The sequence below is a fragment of the Protomyctophum parallelum genome (genome assembly GCF_964188405.1).
Source record: "Protomyctophum parallelum genome assembly, chromosome: 6".
Taxonomy (NCBI): Eukaryota; Metazoa; Chordata; class Actinopteri; order Myctophiformes; family Myctophidae; genus Protomyctophum; species Protomyctophum parallelum.
This window is the reverse complement of record NC_139701.1, coordinates 34,241,604-34,260,719: the sequence shown is the minus strand read 5'-3', so window position 1 is coordinate 34,260,719 and position 19,116 is coordinate 34,241,604. Positions and strand designations below refer to the sequence as shown.

The 19,116-nt window shown below is 50.8% G+C and overlaps 1 protein-coding gene across 3 annotated transcripts in view; it reads left to right on the top strand.

The window, feature by feature from the left end:
* Positions 1-17,846, top strand: part of LOC310860766 (disks large homolog 1-like) — a 159,646-nt gene extending 141,800 nt beyond the window's left edge. For all 3 annotated transcript variants that reach the window (XM_083767922.1, XM_083767921.1, XM_083767923.1), the window contains 4 exons: positions 11,480-11,652; positions 12,404-12,513; positions 12,871-12,962; positions 15,044-17,846. In XM_083767922.1, coding sequence (XP_083624048.1) covers positions 11,480-11,652; positions 12,404-12,513; positions 12,871-12,962; positions 15,044-15,150 — 482 coding nt within the window. In that variant the 3' untranslated portion in view covers positions 15,151-17,846. The remainder of the gene's footprint in view (positions 1-11,479; positions 11,653-12,403; positions 12,514-12,870; positions 12,963-15,043) is intronic.
* The last annotated feature ends 1,270 nt before the right edge of the window (positions 17,847-19,116 follow it).

The following is a 19,116-nucleotide window of genomic DNA, read 5'->3' as shown; positions in this document are numbered from 1 at the left end:
TCTTCTTCTTACGGCACGACTCCACACTGGAGGGCTCGTTATAATAAGAAACGATAAGAATAATGATAATATGACGGCGGAGCCTTGCTTCGTGACGTCGTCAGTATTTAGCCTTTACTGTAGCGTATCTTCTCCCATAGCGGGTTCAGCTCCGAGCGTGCACCTGCCGTTTAGCCCACCGGCGTTCAATACAACGAGAGCCTGCTTGCTAGGCAGTCCTCGAAGAATAGTCTGTGTGGAATTAAATAGGTTTCCTTCCGACCTTTTAGTATGGGTTCCAGTTGTCTTCGCTGTGGCAGGGCTGCCCCCCTGTTGCGTCGCGATAACTGTGAACTCCTGGAACTCCCGTTCCTAATTCACTCATTCATCCGTGTCGTCCGAGGTCTCTGTCCCGCGGACATTCCCTGGCCCGATCCTGAAAGCCTGTGACGGGGAGAGTGACAGTTAAGGCATGCAGAGATATATACACAGGAGTGTGTGTGTTTGGTGAGAGCGTGTGTGTCTGCTTACCCCCCGACGGTTTGTGCGTGCGTGCCTCCGTGAGCGCTTGTGTGTGTGAACCAGCCGCTGTCAGACCGACTACTAAGTCTTCCTTTTATACGCCGGGTGTGGCCGCTTGCTGGTTTGGGCGCGGTCCGTCCATCAGCTCAATCTGGTGGAGGAGGAGGTTCGGGACGTAGACCTCCCCTATTAGGCGGCCGAGGGCGTGTCTTACGATCCGAGGCGTCTTCTGTCTGACAGCTTGTCTGGTTGCCCTGGCAACGCACTTACCATCGCGGGGTGTCGCTCGCGAGACCCCACACACTCCCCCCCTAAGATCCTCGCTGAGGCGAGGGGCTTTATTTTCTTCCTCTTCTTCATACATCCTGGACATCGCATCTGCATGGCGTATGTCTTTACCGGGTCTGTGTTCTACCGTGAACGTGTAGTTCTGTAGTTCTAGGAACCAACGGGTGACCCGCTCGTTCCGATCTTTGTTTGTGGACATCCACTTGAGGGGCGCGTGGTCGGTTACTAAGGTGAACCTTCGGCCCCACAGGTAGTACCGTAGGTGGTGGATTGCCCACTTCACTGCGAGGCACTCTTTCTCGACTGTCGAGTAGTTCCTCTCGTGTTTGAGCAACTTTCTACTTATGAACGTGACTGGGTGTTCGTCTCCCTCTAGCGTCTGGGCCAGGACAGCACCGATTCCTGTGTTAGACGCGTCTGTGTGGAGGACGAAAGGGGCATTAAAGTCAGGTGTAATCAGGACTGGGCTTCCACAGAGGGCATCTTTCAACGCTTGAAATGCGCGCTCTGTTCCCTCGGTCCATTTTACGTGGTGTGGTAGACTTTTTTTTGTGAGATCGTGTAACGGGCTGGCGGTGGCAGCAAAGTCTTTTACAAATTTTTGATAGTACGACACTAGGCCGAGGAAAGACTTCACTTGTTTTTTGGTGGCGGGCCGTGGCCAGTTCTGTATTCTCTCTATTTTTTTCTCTTGTGGCTTAATGCAGCCGCGTCCAATTGTATAGCCTAAATAGTCTGTTTCGGTCCAGGCTATACGACTCTTCTTGGCGTTAACGGCTAAGCCCGCCTGGCGTAGGGCGTTGAGCACGGCATCTAGCCTTTCTAGGTGCTGCCGCCAGGTGGCGCTATGGATGATCACGTCGTCCAAATATGCCGCCGCATAGGCGCTATGGGGTCTCAGGACTTTGTCCATTAATCGTTGGAAGGTCGCCGGAGCTCCGTGTACACCGAAGGGCATGACTTTATATTGAAACAGCCCATCTGGGGTGGTAAATGCTGTTTTTGGTTTGGCTCGCTCGGTTAGGCCAACTTGCCAATACCCTTTCGTCAGGTCTAATGTACTAATGTGTCTAGCGGGGCCCAGCCGTTCAATTAGCTCGTCTACGCGAGCCATGGGGTAGGCGTCAAACTGCGATATCTCATTTAATTTCCTAAAATCGTTACAGAAACGTAGGCTCCCATCTGGCTTGGGAACGATAACTATGGGGCTCGACCAGGGGCTGTGTGACTCTTCTATGACGTCTAGCTCGAGCATTTTCTTCACTTCCTCCTGTATGGCCCGCCTACGAGTTTCCGGGATCCTATACGGCCGTAGCCTGACTACCTTACCCGGGGTCGTATCGATGTCGTGTTTTACTACCGAGGTACGGCCGGGTAGCTCGGAGAAAACATCTCTGTTCCGGTCTAAGAGCTCTCGGATATCCTGTTGTTGTTGCGGGGCCAAGCCTTCTCCTACAGCAACGGGTGGAGTCTGGGGAGGGGGGCGGGTCAACAGAGCAGGTAGCGGAACGGTTTCCGGCGGATACCACTTTTTCAGAATGTTTATATGGTATACCTGCTGGCCCCGTCTCCTCCCTGGTTGGGCCACTCGATAATTAACGGGACTGAGCTTCTTTACAATCTCGTATGGACCTTTCCAGCGGGCTAGGAATTTACATTCTGTCGTGGGGACAAGGACGAGGACCTGGTCCCCAGGCTTGAATTCTCTCACTTGTGCGCCTCTATTGTACACTCTACTTTGTGCTGCCTGTGCCTCTGCCATATGTTGTCGCACAAGCGGCCAGATGCGGCTGGCGCGCGCGCCTGTAGTATTTCTACATGTTCTATGACATTTCGCAGTGGGGAGGGCTGACTCTCCCATGTCTCTTTTGCGATATCTAGCAATCCGCGGGGCTGTCTCCCATACAGGAGCTCGAACGGGGAGAAGCCTGTGGATGCCTGGGGTACTTCTCTTATGGCAAACAGTACATATGGGATGAGGCGGTCCCAATCTTTTCCGTCCTCTTCGGCTACTCTTTTTAGCATTTTCTTCAGTGTGTGATTAAATCGTTCTACCAGCCCATCGGTCTGAGGATGGTAGGCAGATGTGCGTATTTGTTTCACTTTCAGCCAGCTATAGAGCGCCTTGATAACCCGTGAGACGAAACATGTCCCTTGGTCCGTCAGGATTTCGTCTACTAAGCCTACTCTACTAAAGAGCATCATGAGCTCGTGTGACACTGTTTTGGCATTGGCGACCCGCAGGGGTATAGCCTCGGGATATCGTGTGGCATAATCAAGGATAACTAGGATATATCGGTGCCCGCGCGCCGACTTGGGTAGGGGACCCACTATGTCCATAGCTATACGCGAGAAAGGGACACCGATAATCGGCATGGGAATGAGCGGACTGTGCACGACCCCCCGCGGGGACGTGAGTTGACATTCCTCGCATGACCGACAGAAATCTTCGACCGCTCTTTTTACTCCCGGCCAGTAGAAGCGAGCCAATATGCGATCATACGTCTTCTGTACTGCTAAATGAGCGCCTAGTTGATGTGAGTGTGCCAAATATAACACCCGCAATACATGGGATCTAGGTACGAGTAATTGTTCAATTACAGCCTCTACTTTATCTTTGACGGCTCGATAAAGTAGACCATTACGTACTAGAAAGTGAGGGAAGGTTATTTCGCTCACCCCATCACACCGCTTCCCCTCGACAGTGGAGAGGTTTCTCCGCGCCCCCTCTAGGTTCGGGTCGGTCCACTGGGCCGTGGCGAACTCCCCTTGTAGGCGAGTGGGGGGTCTGTCCACTTGGGGGAAGCTGACGAAGGGGTCCTCGTCGAGTGGCGGGGTCTCGTCTGCTGAGGAGTGGCCTTTCTCCGGGCCGGACTCGTCCGGGGCGGCGGTTGTTGCTGCTGATACCGGCCCAGCTGCGGGTTCTCCGAGGGCGGGGCAGGCGCGGTGTCTCTCCGTCTCTGGTCTAGGGTGGCGTTTTCTTCCCCTCTTCCGCGGGGGACGGCGGAGGCCCGGGGTCCAATACTTGTCGAAGAGCGGGCAGTCTGTGCCTATCAGGAGGGGGACGGGTAGGTCCGGAACCATTCCGGCGGGTACCGTCACGCTGCCTCGGGGGGTCTGGATGTGTATTTGGGTCACTGGGTAGCGGCGCAGGTCGCCATGCACGCAGCTGACCGGGACCGTCTCGGGTCCACCGCCGGTCACCAGGTCCCCTCTCACCAGTGTCACCACACTACCGGAGTCTACCAGGGCCTGGGTGTCTCTGCCGTTCACTCGGACCGGTAGGGCTGCCTGGCACTGTGCGGAGCTTCCCGAGTGCAGGCAGTGTCTGGAGCCCACCAGACTGGCGGCCGAGGCCATCGAGACGTCGGGGTCCCGTGCCCGGTCCGGACATGCCCAGGAAAGGTGGTCCTCCTGTCCGCAGACGTAGCACCGCCTGGGTGGGCCGCGGGCTGGTGGTGGGTTCGTCCGGGGTTTAGGCGTGGGAGCCGTCTGGGCCTGGCGGCGGCGGTCCCGTCCTTGTCGGTTGTCGGTCTTCGCTGGTTCAGTTTTAGATGGTTGCAACATCTGGGTGCCCACCTGGTAGTTCTCTACCAGGGTGACTAGCTCTTCAACGGTGGCGGGGCAGGCGTGTACCGCCATCTTCTTTGCGTCGGGGGGCAGGGCTCTCACGCCGCGGTCGATCACTATCCTGTCGAGGAGTGGGGTGCCTTCTCCTGTAGTGAGCCAGTTCTGTGTGAGTCTGCACAGGTCGGCGAACTGGGTGCGCGCCGGCTGTGCCATGCGGAACTCCCACTGGTGGAACCTGTGTGCTCTGGCGGGAAGGCTGTACCCCAGGCTGGACAGGATGGCGGCTTTTAGCTTTCCGTAGTCGAGCGCGTCTCTGGCGGTGAGGTCCCGGCATGCTTGCTGTGCCGGTCCGTACAGGTAGGGGGCTACTATGCCACCCCAGTCGGCCAGTGGCCACCTCTCCCGGGTGGCGGAGCGTTCGAATACCTCTAGGAAAGCCTCGATGTCGTCGTCAGGTGTTTGCTTAGTGAGCACGGCTGCTGGTGATCGGGGGGCCGGTGCGTCTCTGTCCAGTCTGCGCAGTACCTCCCGCATGCACGTCTGGAGGTCCGTGTTGCTCTTCACCAGCGCGTTTAAGGCTGCTGCTTGGTCCATATTAGGCGGTGGTTAGGACCTGCTATACCCACATTCTCCACCAAATGTGGAGTCTTGGTGGGAAATGAACAGGCAGAACAGGGTATTGCAGCACTTCAAAACGCTGTTTATTAGCAAGAAGGTTGATTATGACAGTTAGATCACAATGAGACGCTCGACATCCGTCTCTGGGTAGCATTCACTAGCGTACAGTATTATTGGCTTCACAGGATTCCTTCGATCGCCTGGAGTAGGGTGAGAAACATCCGTTAGTTTCAACTTAGATTATACAGTCTTCTTCTTACGGCACGACTCCACACTGGAGGGCTCGTTATAATAAGAAACGATAAGAATAATAATAATATGACGGCGGAGCCTTGCTTCGTGACGTCGTCAGTATTTAGCCTTTACTGTAGCGTATCTTCTCCCATAGCGGGTTCAGCTCCGAGCGTGCACCTGCCGTTTAGCCCACCGGCGTTCAATACAACGAGAGCCTGCTTGCTAGGCAGTCCTCGAAGAATAGTCTGTGTGGAATTAAATAGGTTTCCTTCCGACCTTTTAGTATGGGTTCCAGTTGTCTTCGCTGTGGCAGGGCTGCCCCCCTGTTGCGTCGCGATAACTGTGAACTCCTGGAACTCCCGTTCCTAATTCACTCATTCATCCGTGTCGTCCGAGGTCTCTGTCCCGCGGACATTCCCTGGCCCGATCCTGAAAGCCTGTGACGGGGAGAGTGACAGTTAAGGCATGCAGAGATATATACACAGGAGTGTGTGTGTTTGGTGAGAGCGTGTGTGTCTGCTTACCCCCCGACGGTTTGTGCGTGCGTGCCTCCGTGAGCGCTTGTGTGTGTGAACCAGCCGCTGTCAGACCGACTACTAAGTCTTCCTTTTATACGCCGGGTGTGGCCGCTTGCTGGTTTGGGCGCGGTCCGTCCATCAGCTCAATCTGGTGGAGGAGGAGGTTCGGGACGTAGACCTCCCCTATTAGGCGGCCGAGGGCGTGTCTTACGATCCGAGGCGTCTTCTGTCTGACAGCTTGTCTGGTTGCCCTGGCAACGCACTTACCATCGCGGGGTGTCGCTCGCGAGACCCCACACACTCCCCCCCTAAGATCCTCGCTGAGGCGAGGGGCTTTATTTTCTTCCTCTTCTTCATACATCCTGGACATCGCATCTGCATGGCGTATGTCTTTACCGGGTCTGTGTTCTACCGTGAACGTGTAGTTCTGTAGTTCTAGGAACCAACGGGTGACCCGCTCGTTCCGATCTTTGTTTGTGGACATCCACTTGAGGGGCGCGTGGTCGGTTACTAAGGTGAACCTTCGGCCCCACAGGTAGTACCGTAGGTGGTGGATTGCCCACTTCACTGCGAGGCACTCTTTCTCGACTGTCGAGTAGTTCCTCTCGTGTTTGAGCAACTTTCTACTTATGAACGTGACTGGGTGTTCGTCTCCCTCTAGCGTCTGGGCCAGGACAGCACCGATTCCTGTGTTAGACGCGTCTGTGTGGAGGACGAAAGGGGCATTAAAGTCAGGTGTAATCAGGACTGGGCTTCCACAGAGGGCATCTTTCAACGCTTGAAATGCGCGCTCTGTTCCCTCGGTCCATTTTACGTGGTGTGGTAGACTTTTTTTTGTGAGATCGTGTAACGGGCTGGCGGTGGCAGCAAAGTCTTTTACAAATTTTTGATAGTACGACACTAGGCCGAGGAAAGACTTCACTTGTTTTTTGGTGGCGGGCCGTGGCCAGTTCTGTATTCTCTCTATTTTTTTCTCTTGTGGCTTAATGCAGCCGCGTCCAATTGTATAGCCTAAATAGTCTGTTTCGGTCCAGGCTATACGACTCTTCTTGGCGTTAACGGCTAAGCCCGCCTGGCGTAGGGCGTTGAGCACGGCATCTAGCCTTTCTAGGTGCTGCCGCCAGGTGGCGCTATGGATGATCACGTCGTCCAAATATGCCGCCGCATAGGCGCTATGGGGTCTCAGGACTTTGTCCATTAATCGTTGGAAGGTCGCCGGAGCTCCGTGTACACCGAAGGGCATGACTTTATATTGAAACAGCCCATCTGGGGTGGTAAATGCTGTTTTTGGTTTGGCTCGCTCGGTTAGGCCAACTTGCCAATACCCTTTCGTCAGGTCTAATGTACTAATGTGTCTAGCGGGGCCCAGCCGTTCAATTAGCTCGTCTACGCGAGCCATGGGGTAGGCGTCAAACTGCGATATCTCATTTAATTTCCTAAAATCGTTACAGAAACGTAGGCTCCCATCTGGCTTGGGAACGATAACTATGGGGCTCGACCAGGGGCTGTGTGACTCTTCTATGACGTCTAGCTCGAGCATTTTCTTCACTTCCTCCTGTATGGCCCGCCTACGAGTTTCCGGGATCCTATACGGCCGTAGCCTGACTACCTTACCCGGGGTCGTATCGATGTCGTGTTTTACTACCGAGGTACGGCCGGGTAGCTCGGAGAAAACATCTCTGTTCCGGTCTAAGAGCTCTCGGATATCCTGTTGTTGTTGCGGGGCCAAGCCTTCTCCTACAGCAACGGGTGGAGTCTGGGGAGGGGGGCGGGTCAACAGAGCAGGTAGCGGAACGGTTTCCGGCGGATACCACTTTTTCAGAATGTTTATATGGTATACCTGCTGGCCCCGTCTCCTCCCTGGTTGGGCCACTCGATAATTAACGGGACTGAGCTTCTTTACAATCTCGTATGGACCTTTCCAGCGGGCTAGGAATTTACATTCTGTCGTGGGGACAAGGACGAGGACCTGGTCCCCAGGCTTGAATTCTCTCACTTGTGCGCCTCTATTGTACACTCTACTTTGTGCTGCCTGTGCCTCTGCCATATGTTGTCGCACAAGCGGCCAGATGCGGCTGGCGCGCGCGCCTGTAGTATTTCTACATGTTCTATGACATTTCGCAGTGGGGAGGGCTGACTCTCCCATGTCTCTTTTGCGATATCTAGCAATCCGCGGGGCTGTCTCCCATACAGGAGCTCGAACGGGGAGAAGCCTGTGGATGCCTGGGGTACTTCTCTTATGGCAAACAGTACATATGGGATGAGGCGGTCCCAATCTTTTCCGTCCTCTTCGGCTACTCTTTTTAGCATTTTCTTCAGTGTGTGATTAAATCGTTCTACCAGCCCATCGGTCTGAGGATGGTAGGCAGATGTGCGTATTTGTTTCACTTTCAGCCAGCTATAGAGCGCCTTGATAACCCGTGAGACGAAACATGTCCCTTGGTCCGTCAGGATTTCGTCTACTAAGCCTACTCTACTAAAGAGCATCATGAGCTCGTGTGACACTGTTTTGGCATTGGCGACCCGCAGGGGTATAGCCTCGGGATATCGTGTGGCATAATCAAGGATAACTAGGATATATCGGTGCCCGCGCGCCGACTTGGGTAGGGGACCCACTATGTCCATAGCTATACGCGAGAAAGGGACACCGATAATCGGCATGGGAATGAGCGGACTGTGCACGACCCCCCGCGGGGACGTGAGTTGACATTCCTCGCATGACCGACAGAAATCTTCGACCGCTCTTTTTACTCCCGGCCAGTAGAAGCGAGCCAATATGCGATCATACGTCTTCTGTACTGCTAAATGAGCGCCTAGTTGATTGAGTGAGTGTGCCAAATATAACACCCGCAATACATGGGATCTAGGTACGAGTAATTGTTCAATTACAGCCTCTACTTTATCTTTGACGGCTCGATAAAGTAGACCATTACGTACTAGAAAGTGAGGGAAGGTTATTTCGCTCACCCCATCACACCGCTTCCCCTCGACAGTGGAGAGGTTTCTCCGCGCCCCCTCTAGGTTCGGGTCGGTCCACTGGGCCGTGGCGAACTCCCCTTGTAGGCGAGTGGGGGGTCTGTCCACTTGGGGGAAGCTGACGAAGGGGTCCTCGTCGAGTGGCGGGGTCTCGTCTGCTGAGGAGTGGCCTTTCTCCGGGCCGGACTCGTCCGGGGCGGCGGTTGTTGCTGCTGATACCGGCCCAGCTGCGGGTTCTCCGAGGGCGGGGCAGGCGCGGTGTCTCTCCGTCTCTGGTCTAGGGTGGCGTTTTCTTCCCCTCTTCCGCGGGGGACGGCGGAGGCCCGGGGTCCAATACTTGTCGAAGAGCGGGCAGTCTGTGCCTATCAGGAGGGGGACGGGTAGGTCCGGAACCACTCCGGCGGGTACCGTCACGCTGCCTCGGGGGGTCTGGATGTGTATTTGGGTCACTGGGTAGCGGCGCAGGTCGCCATGCACGCAGCTGACCGGGACCGTCTCGGGTCCACCGCCGGTCACCAGGTCCCCTCTCACCAGTGTCACCACACTACCGGAGTCTACCAGGGCCTGGGTGTCTCTGCCGTTCACTCGGACCGGTAGGGCTGCCTGGCACTGTGCGGAGCTTCCCGAGTGCAGGCAGTGTCTGGAGCCCACCAGACTGGCGGCCGAGGCCATCGAGACGTCGGGGTCCCGTGCCCGGTCCGGACATGCCCAGGAAAGGTGGTCCTCCTGTCCGCAGACGTAGCACCGCCTGGGTGGGCCGCGGGCTGGTGGTGGGTTCGTCCGGGGTTTAGGCGTGGGAGCCGTCTGGGCCTGGCGGCGGCGGTCCCGTCCTTGTCGGTTGTCGGTCTTCGCTGGTTCAGTTTTAGATGGTTGCAACATCTGGGTGCCCACCTGGTAGTTCTCTACCAGGGTGACTAGCTCTTCAACGGTGGCGGGGCAGGCGTGTACCGCCATCTTCTTTGCGTCGGGGGGCAGGGCTCTCACGCCGCGGTCGATCACTATCCTGTCGAGGAGTGGGGTGCCTTCTCCTGTAGTGAGCCAGTTCTGTGTGAGTCTGCACAGGTCGGCGAACTGGGTGCGCGCCGGCTGTGCCATGCGGAACTCCCACTGGTGGAACCTGTGTGCTCTGGCGGGAAGGCTGTACCCCAGGCTGGACAGGATGGCGGCTTTTAGCTTTCCGTAGTCGAGCGCGTCTCTGGCGGTGAGGTCCCGGCATGCTTGCTGTGCCGGTCCGTACAGGTAGGGGGCTACTATGCCACCCCAGTCGGCCAGTGGCCACCTCTCCCGGGTGGCGGAGCGTTCGAATACCTCTAGGAAAGCCTCGATGTCGTCGTCAGGTGTTTGCTTAGTGAGCACGGCTGCTGGTGATCGGGGGGCCGGTGCGTCTCTGTCCAGTCTGCGCAGTACCTCCCGCATGCACGTCTGGAGGTCCGTGTTGCTCTTCACCAGGGCGTTTAAGGCTGCTGCTTGGTCCATATTAGGCGGTGGTTAGGACCTGCTATACCCACATTCTCCACCAAATGTGGAGTCTTGGTGGGAAATGAACAGGCAGAACAGGGTATTGCAGCACTTCAAAACGCTGTTTATTAGCAAGAAGGTTGATTATGACAGTTAGATCACAATGAGACGCTCGACATCCGTCTCTGGGTAGCATTCACTAGCGTACAGTATTATTGGCTTCACAGGATTCCTTCGATCGCCTGGAGTAGGGTGAGAAACATCCGTTAGTTTCAACTTAGATTATACAGTCTTCTTCTTACGGCACGACTCCACACTGGAGGGCTCGTTATAATAAGAAACGATAAGAATAATAATAATATGACGGCGGAGCCTTGCTTCGTGACGTCGTCAGTATTTAGCCTTTACTGTAGCGTATCTTCTCCCATAGCGGGTTCAGCTCCGAGCATGCACCTGCCGTTTAGCCCACCGGCGTTCAATACAACGAGAGCCTGCTTGCTAGGCAGTCCTCGAAGAATAGTCTGTGTGGAATTAAATAGGTTTCCATCCGACCTTTTAGTATGGGTTCCAGTTGTCTTCGCTGTGGCAGGGCTGCCCCCCTGTTGCGTCGCGATAACTGTGAACTCCTGGAACTCCCGTTCCTAATTCACTCATTCATCCGTGTCGTCCGAGGTCTCTGTCCCGCGGACATTCCCTGGCCCGATCCTGAAAGCCTGTGACGGGGAGAGTGACAGTTAAGGCATGCAGAGATATATACACAGGAGTGTGTGTGTTTGGTGAGAGCGTGTGTGTCTGCTTACCCCCCGACGGTTTGTGCGTGCGTGCCTCCGTGAGCGCTTGTGTGTGTGAACCAGCCGCTGTCAGACCGACTACTAAGTCTTCCTTTTATACGCCGGGTGTGGCCGCTTGCTGGTTTGGGCGCGGTCCGTCCATCAGCTCAATCTGGTGGAGGAGGAGGTTCGGGACGTAGACCTCCCCTATTAGGCGGCCGAGGGCGTGTCTTACGATCCGAGGCGTCTTCTGTCTGACAGCTTGTCTGGTTGCCCTGGCAACGCACTTACCATCGCGGGGTGTCGCTCGCGAGACCCCACAATATGTATAGCATAGTATAGTATATAAACTATATATGTATAGTTTATATGTATAGTTTCATTATATAGATATTCCACTGTTACTTTCTTAGCTTACACATGTTTCATGATAAATGCTTTTTATGTGATGTATTCCCATGCTTTTTGTTCTTGCTTAATGTAAATCGCTCTGGATTAAATGCCTACATTTTTAATTGTAAATTGTCTGTGTGTGTGTGTGTGTAGATACAACGCGGCCACGGCGGGACTATGAGGTGGATGGTAGAGACTACCACTTCATGTCCTCCAGGGAGCACATGGAGGGAGACATCCAAGAACACAAGTTCATAGAGGCTGGACAGTACAACAGTCACCTGTATGGGACCAGCATACAGTCTGTTAAAGAGGTCGCTGACAAGGTGGGAGGAACACTCATACTAGTTATTAGCTTCTAGCTTTGAAGTTTTGTTTTCAATTTCAGTTCAGTAATTTAACTAAGTCTTCTAACTAAGTGGGTTTGTTAGTTAGTATGTGAAAAGAAAATCTTGTAATGTCTCTTTGACTTTTTTAACTCATTAAAACCGGGAACTGTTTTAGAAATTTCAGATTTTAGCATTAATAGCAAATGTACAAGTTCACAGCGTGCCACTTCGTGCCACGCCGCGTGCTTGTATATCTGCTATTTTTCCACATTTTGGAAAGATCTTGAAACTGTGAGAACTACTGATTTACAGTAGAAAGCATTTGTAGAATCAGCCTCAGGTCTTAATGGGTTGATGCAAATTGAAGGCACCGTCGTACGCGGACATGTTTCGGCATCTTCATCACTGAGCCTTCTTTAAAGATATTTTTTGCGGCTTACGCCTTTATTGATTTTTTAAGGGATAGAAAGTAGGCTGACAGGAAACGGGAGAGAGATGGGGGGATGACATGCGGTAAAGGCCGTGTCGGGTCCGGGAGTCGAACCCGCGGCACACCGCGACTGGATCACCAGTCCGGTGCCCAGACCGTTACGCTACGGCCTGGGCCATCACTGAGCCTTCTTCATCCCGCTGAAGAAGACTTGACGCCGAAACGCATCTGTGTATGTCCGTGCCTTAGATTTGCATTAAAAGGTCCTCTTTCTTCCGCATTCAAAGTGTGATGTCTTGTCTGTGTGTGTCCATGCAGGGAAAACACTGCATACTGGACGTGTCAGGGAATGCTATAAAACGTCTCCAGATGGCAGGCCTCCATCCCATCGCTATCTTCATCAAACCACGCAGCGTTGACAACATCCTGTAAGGTTCTGGATCAGACCCCTGGTCACAAAAATTATCATGGCATTTTCAGAGCGCACTATTTTAATGATCAATCAATCAATCGTGTTCCATCTTGGATCAGTAGGACTAACATAGTTAGTTAAGCTCTTATTTAATTTTTTTTTTAAAGAAACGATATCATGAAATATTGTTATATTATCATTAAACTTTTTTTTAATCAATTATTTAGGGGCCCACTTGCAGTATCCTAGTGGCCCACCCCCCGGCTCAATAGTTGACCCCGCTCTTGCCCACAATCACTTGAGAATGATTGCTGTGTACAGTACCCTGCTGTGTGTAACGAAAATCATCATCTCTCTCTCTCTCTCTCTCCAGAGAGATGAACAAACGTGTTTCTGAGGAGCAGGGAAGGAAGACCTATGACAGAGCTGTCAAACTGGAGCAACAGTTCACAGACTCCTTCACTGGTTAGTCTCGCATGCAAGCGCACACACACACACACACACATGCACGCCCGGTATTGAGACTTTGCCGCGCCTCTAATTTGATAGTTAAATGCACACAAATGTAGAAATGATTGCAAGTGCAGATGGCAGCGTTTTTGGATTATATGCCCTAAAACTGACAAACAGGAATGAATGGTTGGGTTAAGTTACAGTGCATATGTATACACACAGTCCACTGAGTGGCGCCAAAGATAATATCTGAGATGGGGAGTTATTCAAAAGACTCAGTTGGAACTGCATTTCATCTCACACAATCTTTGGTCCATTTGTGTCAATGTAGTGAAATAAATAAACAAGATATGAAGTAGTAAGGCATATGATGTTGCAGGTCGCTTGACTCTTAAAGGAGCATTCAGTGATTTGGGTGATTTGGAAAATCCCCCGGTCTTCCCCAGTAACAAGATGTGCACATGCACGCACTACAGTGGGGGGACATGCAACAGGCCAACAGCACGCACACCAAGGCCCGCCCCTGCTCGATCATGATTGGCGCAAGGCCAATTGGATGAAGGCTGGGCCATCTAGCCAAAACCAAAACCTATGGGTTTTTGACCCCGGGGGTTCACTGGGGATAGGGAGGAACTCCTTATATGGTCAGTACACTGAACATATAAGGGAGGATTTTCACAACAAAACAAAAAAAGGGATATTTGAATTTGGTGAAATCACTGAATAGGGAATATATTCATTTGAAGCTCTAAGCTTCAAATATTCTGAAGAAGAGGTTTTCAGTTCCAAAAGGAGATGTCCACCATTTGAATGCAACATCATTTATTGATAGTCAGCGAGAGAAAGTCAGGACACTTGGAGAGAGAAGGCGAGTGACATACAGAACATGGTCTGCCTGGCCCTACCCCTAGATAAGATAAGAGAAGATAATATTTTTATTGTCAGACATAATGAAATTACGTTTAGTGCAACCATAACACATAGCAGTATCAACAGAGAGAGAAAAAAAAGGACAAAGAAAGAAAGAAACACTGATGGGGCAACTTCATGGCATTGTGATTGTACATTAATTTCATGTAATCCATACAGTCAGCCATACATCACCCACATGCCCTCCTGTGTCACTGAGTCACCGCGGTGGCATTCAACGTTGTAGCACTGTGTGTGTACTCACCCGATAATGAATTCCTGTGACTTGGGGTCAGCTATTGTCCTCTATTTTCATATCCATTTGAAGGTACTTCAAGAAAACAGGTGATTAATTCCCCATGCACGATTTGCGTGCACCTGTCAATTGTGTGCCCCATACGTACAGTATGTGCTCCCCAAAGGACGTCAATCATTTCAGGTCCCTTAGGGTAGGAGAATGTGCTCTGTGTGAAGCTCATTTCAGGTCCCTTAGGGTAGGAGAATGTGCTCTGTGTGAAGCTCATTTCAGGTCCCTTGGGGTAGGAGAATGTGCTCTGTGTGAAGCTCATTTCAGGTCCCTTAGGGTAGGAGAATGTGCTCTGTGTGAAGCTCGTGGAAAAGTGGAGGTATTTTACTTTTTTTATGGCATAACTTTGAAATGTATATAAAACCCCAAGTTGCAGCAATTAATTATCGGGTCGGTACACACTCAGCGCTAAAACCTATAATGCCACCATGATGAGTCAAACTATGGAGTCACTATCAGTCATTAGAGTCCACATAATACACATCCTGACCCCTCCGTCTAAATCTTAAAATGATTGATAGTATGACATTGATCAGATTGAATCATTATTAATTAAGTATTATGTTGCACTAACTCTAGGAATAATTACTATTATTATAAATGCCAGGTAGTGATCTTTTTTTTTTTTTTTTAATATTCTGTTTTTTATTTTCAATTTCTTACTGTCTATTTCCTCTCTCTCTTCCTCCCCTGCTGTTTCTCACTCCCCTGTCTATATCCTCTCTTCATTGTCTCTTGCCTGTGTCTGTCTGTCTGTCTGTCTGTCTGTCTGTCTGTCTGTCTGTCTGTCTGTCTGTCTGTCTGTCTGTCTGTCTGTCTGTCTGTCTGTCTGTCTGTCTGTCTGTCTGTCTGTCTGTCTGTCTGTGTTTCCATGTAGCTATGGTCCAGGGCTCCTCTCTGGAGGAGGTGTATTCACAGGTGAAGCAGATTGTTGAGGAGCAGTCTGGCCCCTACATCTGGGTTCCCACCAAGGAGCGTCTCTGAGCGGCTTGCGTGCACACACACACACACACACACACACACATTACACGACATTCTCTGTCGCACACAAACATTCACACACACATTCCCACGCACAAGTACCTACACAAGCACACACGCTCAAACAAGGCTGGGACTATCTCGGACTGCTGCTTCCTGGAATGGGAGGCGCTAATGTCTGTCAAGCAGCCTATTGGTGGATTCTTTCTACGGCTCAGTTCCTTAATGTTTAAGGTAGTGGTTCAAAATCGAGGAAACATGCACCATTATCTGATTTTGTTTCTTTGTTATGATTATTGTCGTTGTTGTCATTTTAACGAAGGGTAATGCATTCATGTATGGGTTTGTAACAATAATAATGTCACCAAGAGGCAGACTTTTGCACGCTGTAGCTTTAAGAGCATGTTATTGGGACAAAAATCTTGATTTCTCTCCTCTTCTCATTGCATCATCACTCCTTTTAGATCTTCCCTCCCACCCCCCCCCCCCCCTCTCTGTCATTGTCCATCCCTCCCCCACAGACAGTCAGTAGGCTATAGGTATGTGGTAAAGTCAACAGGATGCCCAGACATCAATTACCGAGAGCCAAAGCAAAGCTATAGTACAACTGCAGTTGGGAAATGTAGCACAGATACCGTGCACAGATACCGTGCCCGTTACCGTGTCATGTAACGAGCAGAAATTCTCAATAAAACCTTGATTAATGAATCAGGCTGCATCAAAATACAAACAGCCAGAAGAATATCCTTTGACTCCACCAACCAGAAACAACTTGAACAGAGGATATTTGTCGATCTGCCTGCCTCATTTTGGGCAACCCTACATAGACGGGATATCTCTACAGTTGTTCAGTGCTAGACTAGTGCGGTGCGCGTTGGGCACTGGCCTACTTGGAAGTTGGAACGATGCAAGTTGGAAATGCATGCCCCACACATATATTATGTCTGTGTCCCTTTCATGCCCATATATGGAGTTCTTCGTCAGGCATGCCCAATAAATATGGAGTCTATGCAGACGTCAGAACGATGTCAGAACAGGCCAGCTCCATATATGGACCCTGGGCAGGGCCCTGTCCAGAGCCCGGGCAGAGGCCTTTTTGGGGCGGTTCTGGACGTGGATCCGACCGACTCGACACCTGGCACTGCTCTCCCTGTGGTGGTGTGGAACGTGTGTGTCGAATTTGAGTTCCGTGGATTACACACAGACAGACAGAGACTTGGTACATTTATAGATAGGTAGATGTGAATCTACCACATGTTTTCTGTCTGGGTCCCCCAAAGCTTAAAGCCTAATTCATGCTACGTTGCGCGGCGGTGGTGCACGGCATGGCGGTGGCGCACGGCATGGCCGTGGCGGCGAAAATCAGTCACATCCGCAACGCGTTGTGAGCTTGTATGCCGGCTTGTACAGTATGTCGTTGAACTTGGCTATTCAACACGCGACACCGTATATACGATACGATACGAATCGGATTCAAGAAAATGGGTTACCCAAATGCTGGGCTGTGACTCTATCCCACAGACTTCTACCTTCCTTCAACATGTTCGCCTGTCCTCCTCCCTAACCCTCCATCCCACTCCTCCATCTCTCTCCAGGTTCATAGTGTGGTATTAGTTTCAGCTCTCCAGCACAACAAGAAGCTCTGTATTATCTTCTTCACTGTCATCATCTTCATCATATTATAGTGTCCCACTTACAGAACAGGGCCAGCTGTCTAGAAGCATCTTGGTGTGACAGTGTCAAAAACGTCGCTAGCATCTTAGTATTCCTATGGGCATGTGTCACGGTCCACTACTCTCATCTCTCTGTCAGAAACTCGTCCGAATCAACGACAACGTTTTAAGTTATATCAACTGGTAATGTGGTTGTCCATCATGCTGGTGTGCCAGAGTTGAATGAATTAATGAATAAGGCATCTGTGGGGTCATTATAGGTGTAGGAGTTGCGGCTGTCAGACTGGAGAGAGACTCACCTTTTGCCTTGCTAGCATGAATGACACATTCAAGTACATTCTTCACATCATTGAGACAATCTTTGTCCACATTAAGCTTATAGTTTGACATGCTCGATTGCTTTTGGTAACCCGGACATTGTATGGGCCCTCGCTACTTCCGCAGTCCACTTCCTGTCTCCACCCTCCCCTGGCAGCTCTTCCAACCTGACTGGAGACCAGCGACATGCAGACGACAGGTTCTTTCAGCTAAATAGTGCTGGACTCGGAAGGCTTAAGTAGATTCTAAGCTTTACATAATATTCTATGTTTGTGAGCAAAGGCTTCCCGGAATGAATAGATAAAGTGGGGTTGTCAGATGATGACAGAACTAGTGACTCTGTATGTCCCTGGCTGTATGTCAGTGAAGGCTTATTTATGCTTTGGCTGAAAAGTGTTGAGCAACGTCACAAAACATTTCGACGAAGCATATGTTGGCCTTAAGCCAGGGGCCCAAGCCACTGTCTGCTAGAGTGAAGCACTGATGCAAAGACTCTATTGAACACACAGATGGATCTACGTATATATTAACATATAATATTTATCCCCGCTCTAACTGCCTATTTTGGTACTAAATAAAAAGTCTTTATTGAGATTTATTGAAAAACCTTACCGATTACCAGAAATAATAATTATGTTTGCATTGTGGAACCTGTATGAATGTGAATATTCTATAACTACTGTAAATATGAATATATTTTCCTTTACTTTCACCTCTACAGCTGTTTCTACTGGTCTCTGTTGCGGTCTGATGTGGTCATTTCCCTTTATAGTAATGCCTTCCACTATGTCGGTCAAATTGCCATTGGTAGGCTATATCTTTTAAATATATTTAGCCCCCATGATCCATTCGCAGACTCCAATTGTACACACGTGCATGTTCAGGCAAGCGTGCACGCACAGACACACCGTGTTCTGAGCAGACTCTCTCTCTCGGATGCCCACTTACATTACCTCCCTTGTCTCTTTAATCCCTGCAGAACCATTTATCATAACTGTGACTGCAACAACAAGCGTCACCCGTGCTAACATGTACAGTATGAAACATTTACAATATGAGTAAAGAGATATCATGTTAACTTAACACATTACTGACATTGACACATTCTTAAGCCTACAGACCTGTCCAACACACATTTGCACGCACACAGACACAGACACACACACACAATCCTGTCAAACCAGTTGATCATTCTTCCAGTAAACTGTCAGACAGGATTAATCTGATTTTGACAGCGGTCAAATTTGAGCCACATAAAACCTGGCGCCACAGATTTCACACTTCACCCGTCTGCACGACATCAACAGCCCCATTTCATCTATAAAGAGCAGCTAACAGTCAGACAAGCAATGTTAATCTATAATAAAGCCTTGACTGGGAGCTTTACAAAGTTACAGTGTGCAGACACATATTTTTTATATAGCCTTATCCACTGTTGGTCCTACACTTACCGTCCAGTGGATGTGCCAGTTCTATTATGTCTCTAGCATCTTGGTCAGTACCATGTCACCATCATCAGTATCATGTCGGTACCATGGTCAGTATTGTGTCAGTATCATAGCAGCATCATGGTCAGCATCATGTCAGAATCATGGTCAGTACCATGGTCTGTAGTTAGTATCAAGGTCAGTATATCAGTCCAGTATCATGTCAGTATCATTTCCGCGTCCGTATAATTTCAATTGCATGGTCAGTGTCAGTATCATGGTCGGTATCATTTCAATGTCAGTATCGTTTCAGCATCACGGTCAGTGTCAGTTTGAGGCACTGTATTAAGTATTAATCTAGTTATGCCCTTCTGCTCCCACACACACAATTCAGACATTTAGCCCAGGACCTTAAAGCATGTAACGTGACTTTGGCACTCAACACCTTGCCCACAACAGACAGACCCAGATGGAGAGACCTGGTTGCTATGTTTGGCTCAACACCTTGCCCACAACAGACAGACCCAGATGGAGAGACCTGGTTGCTATGT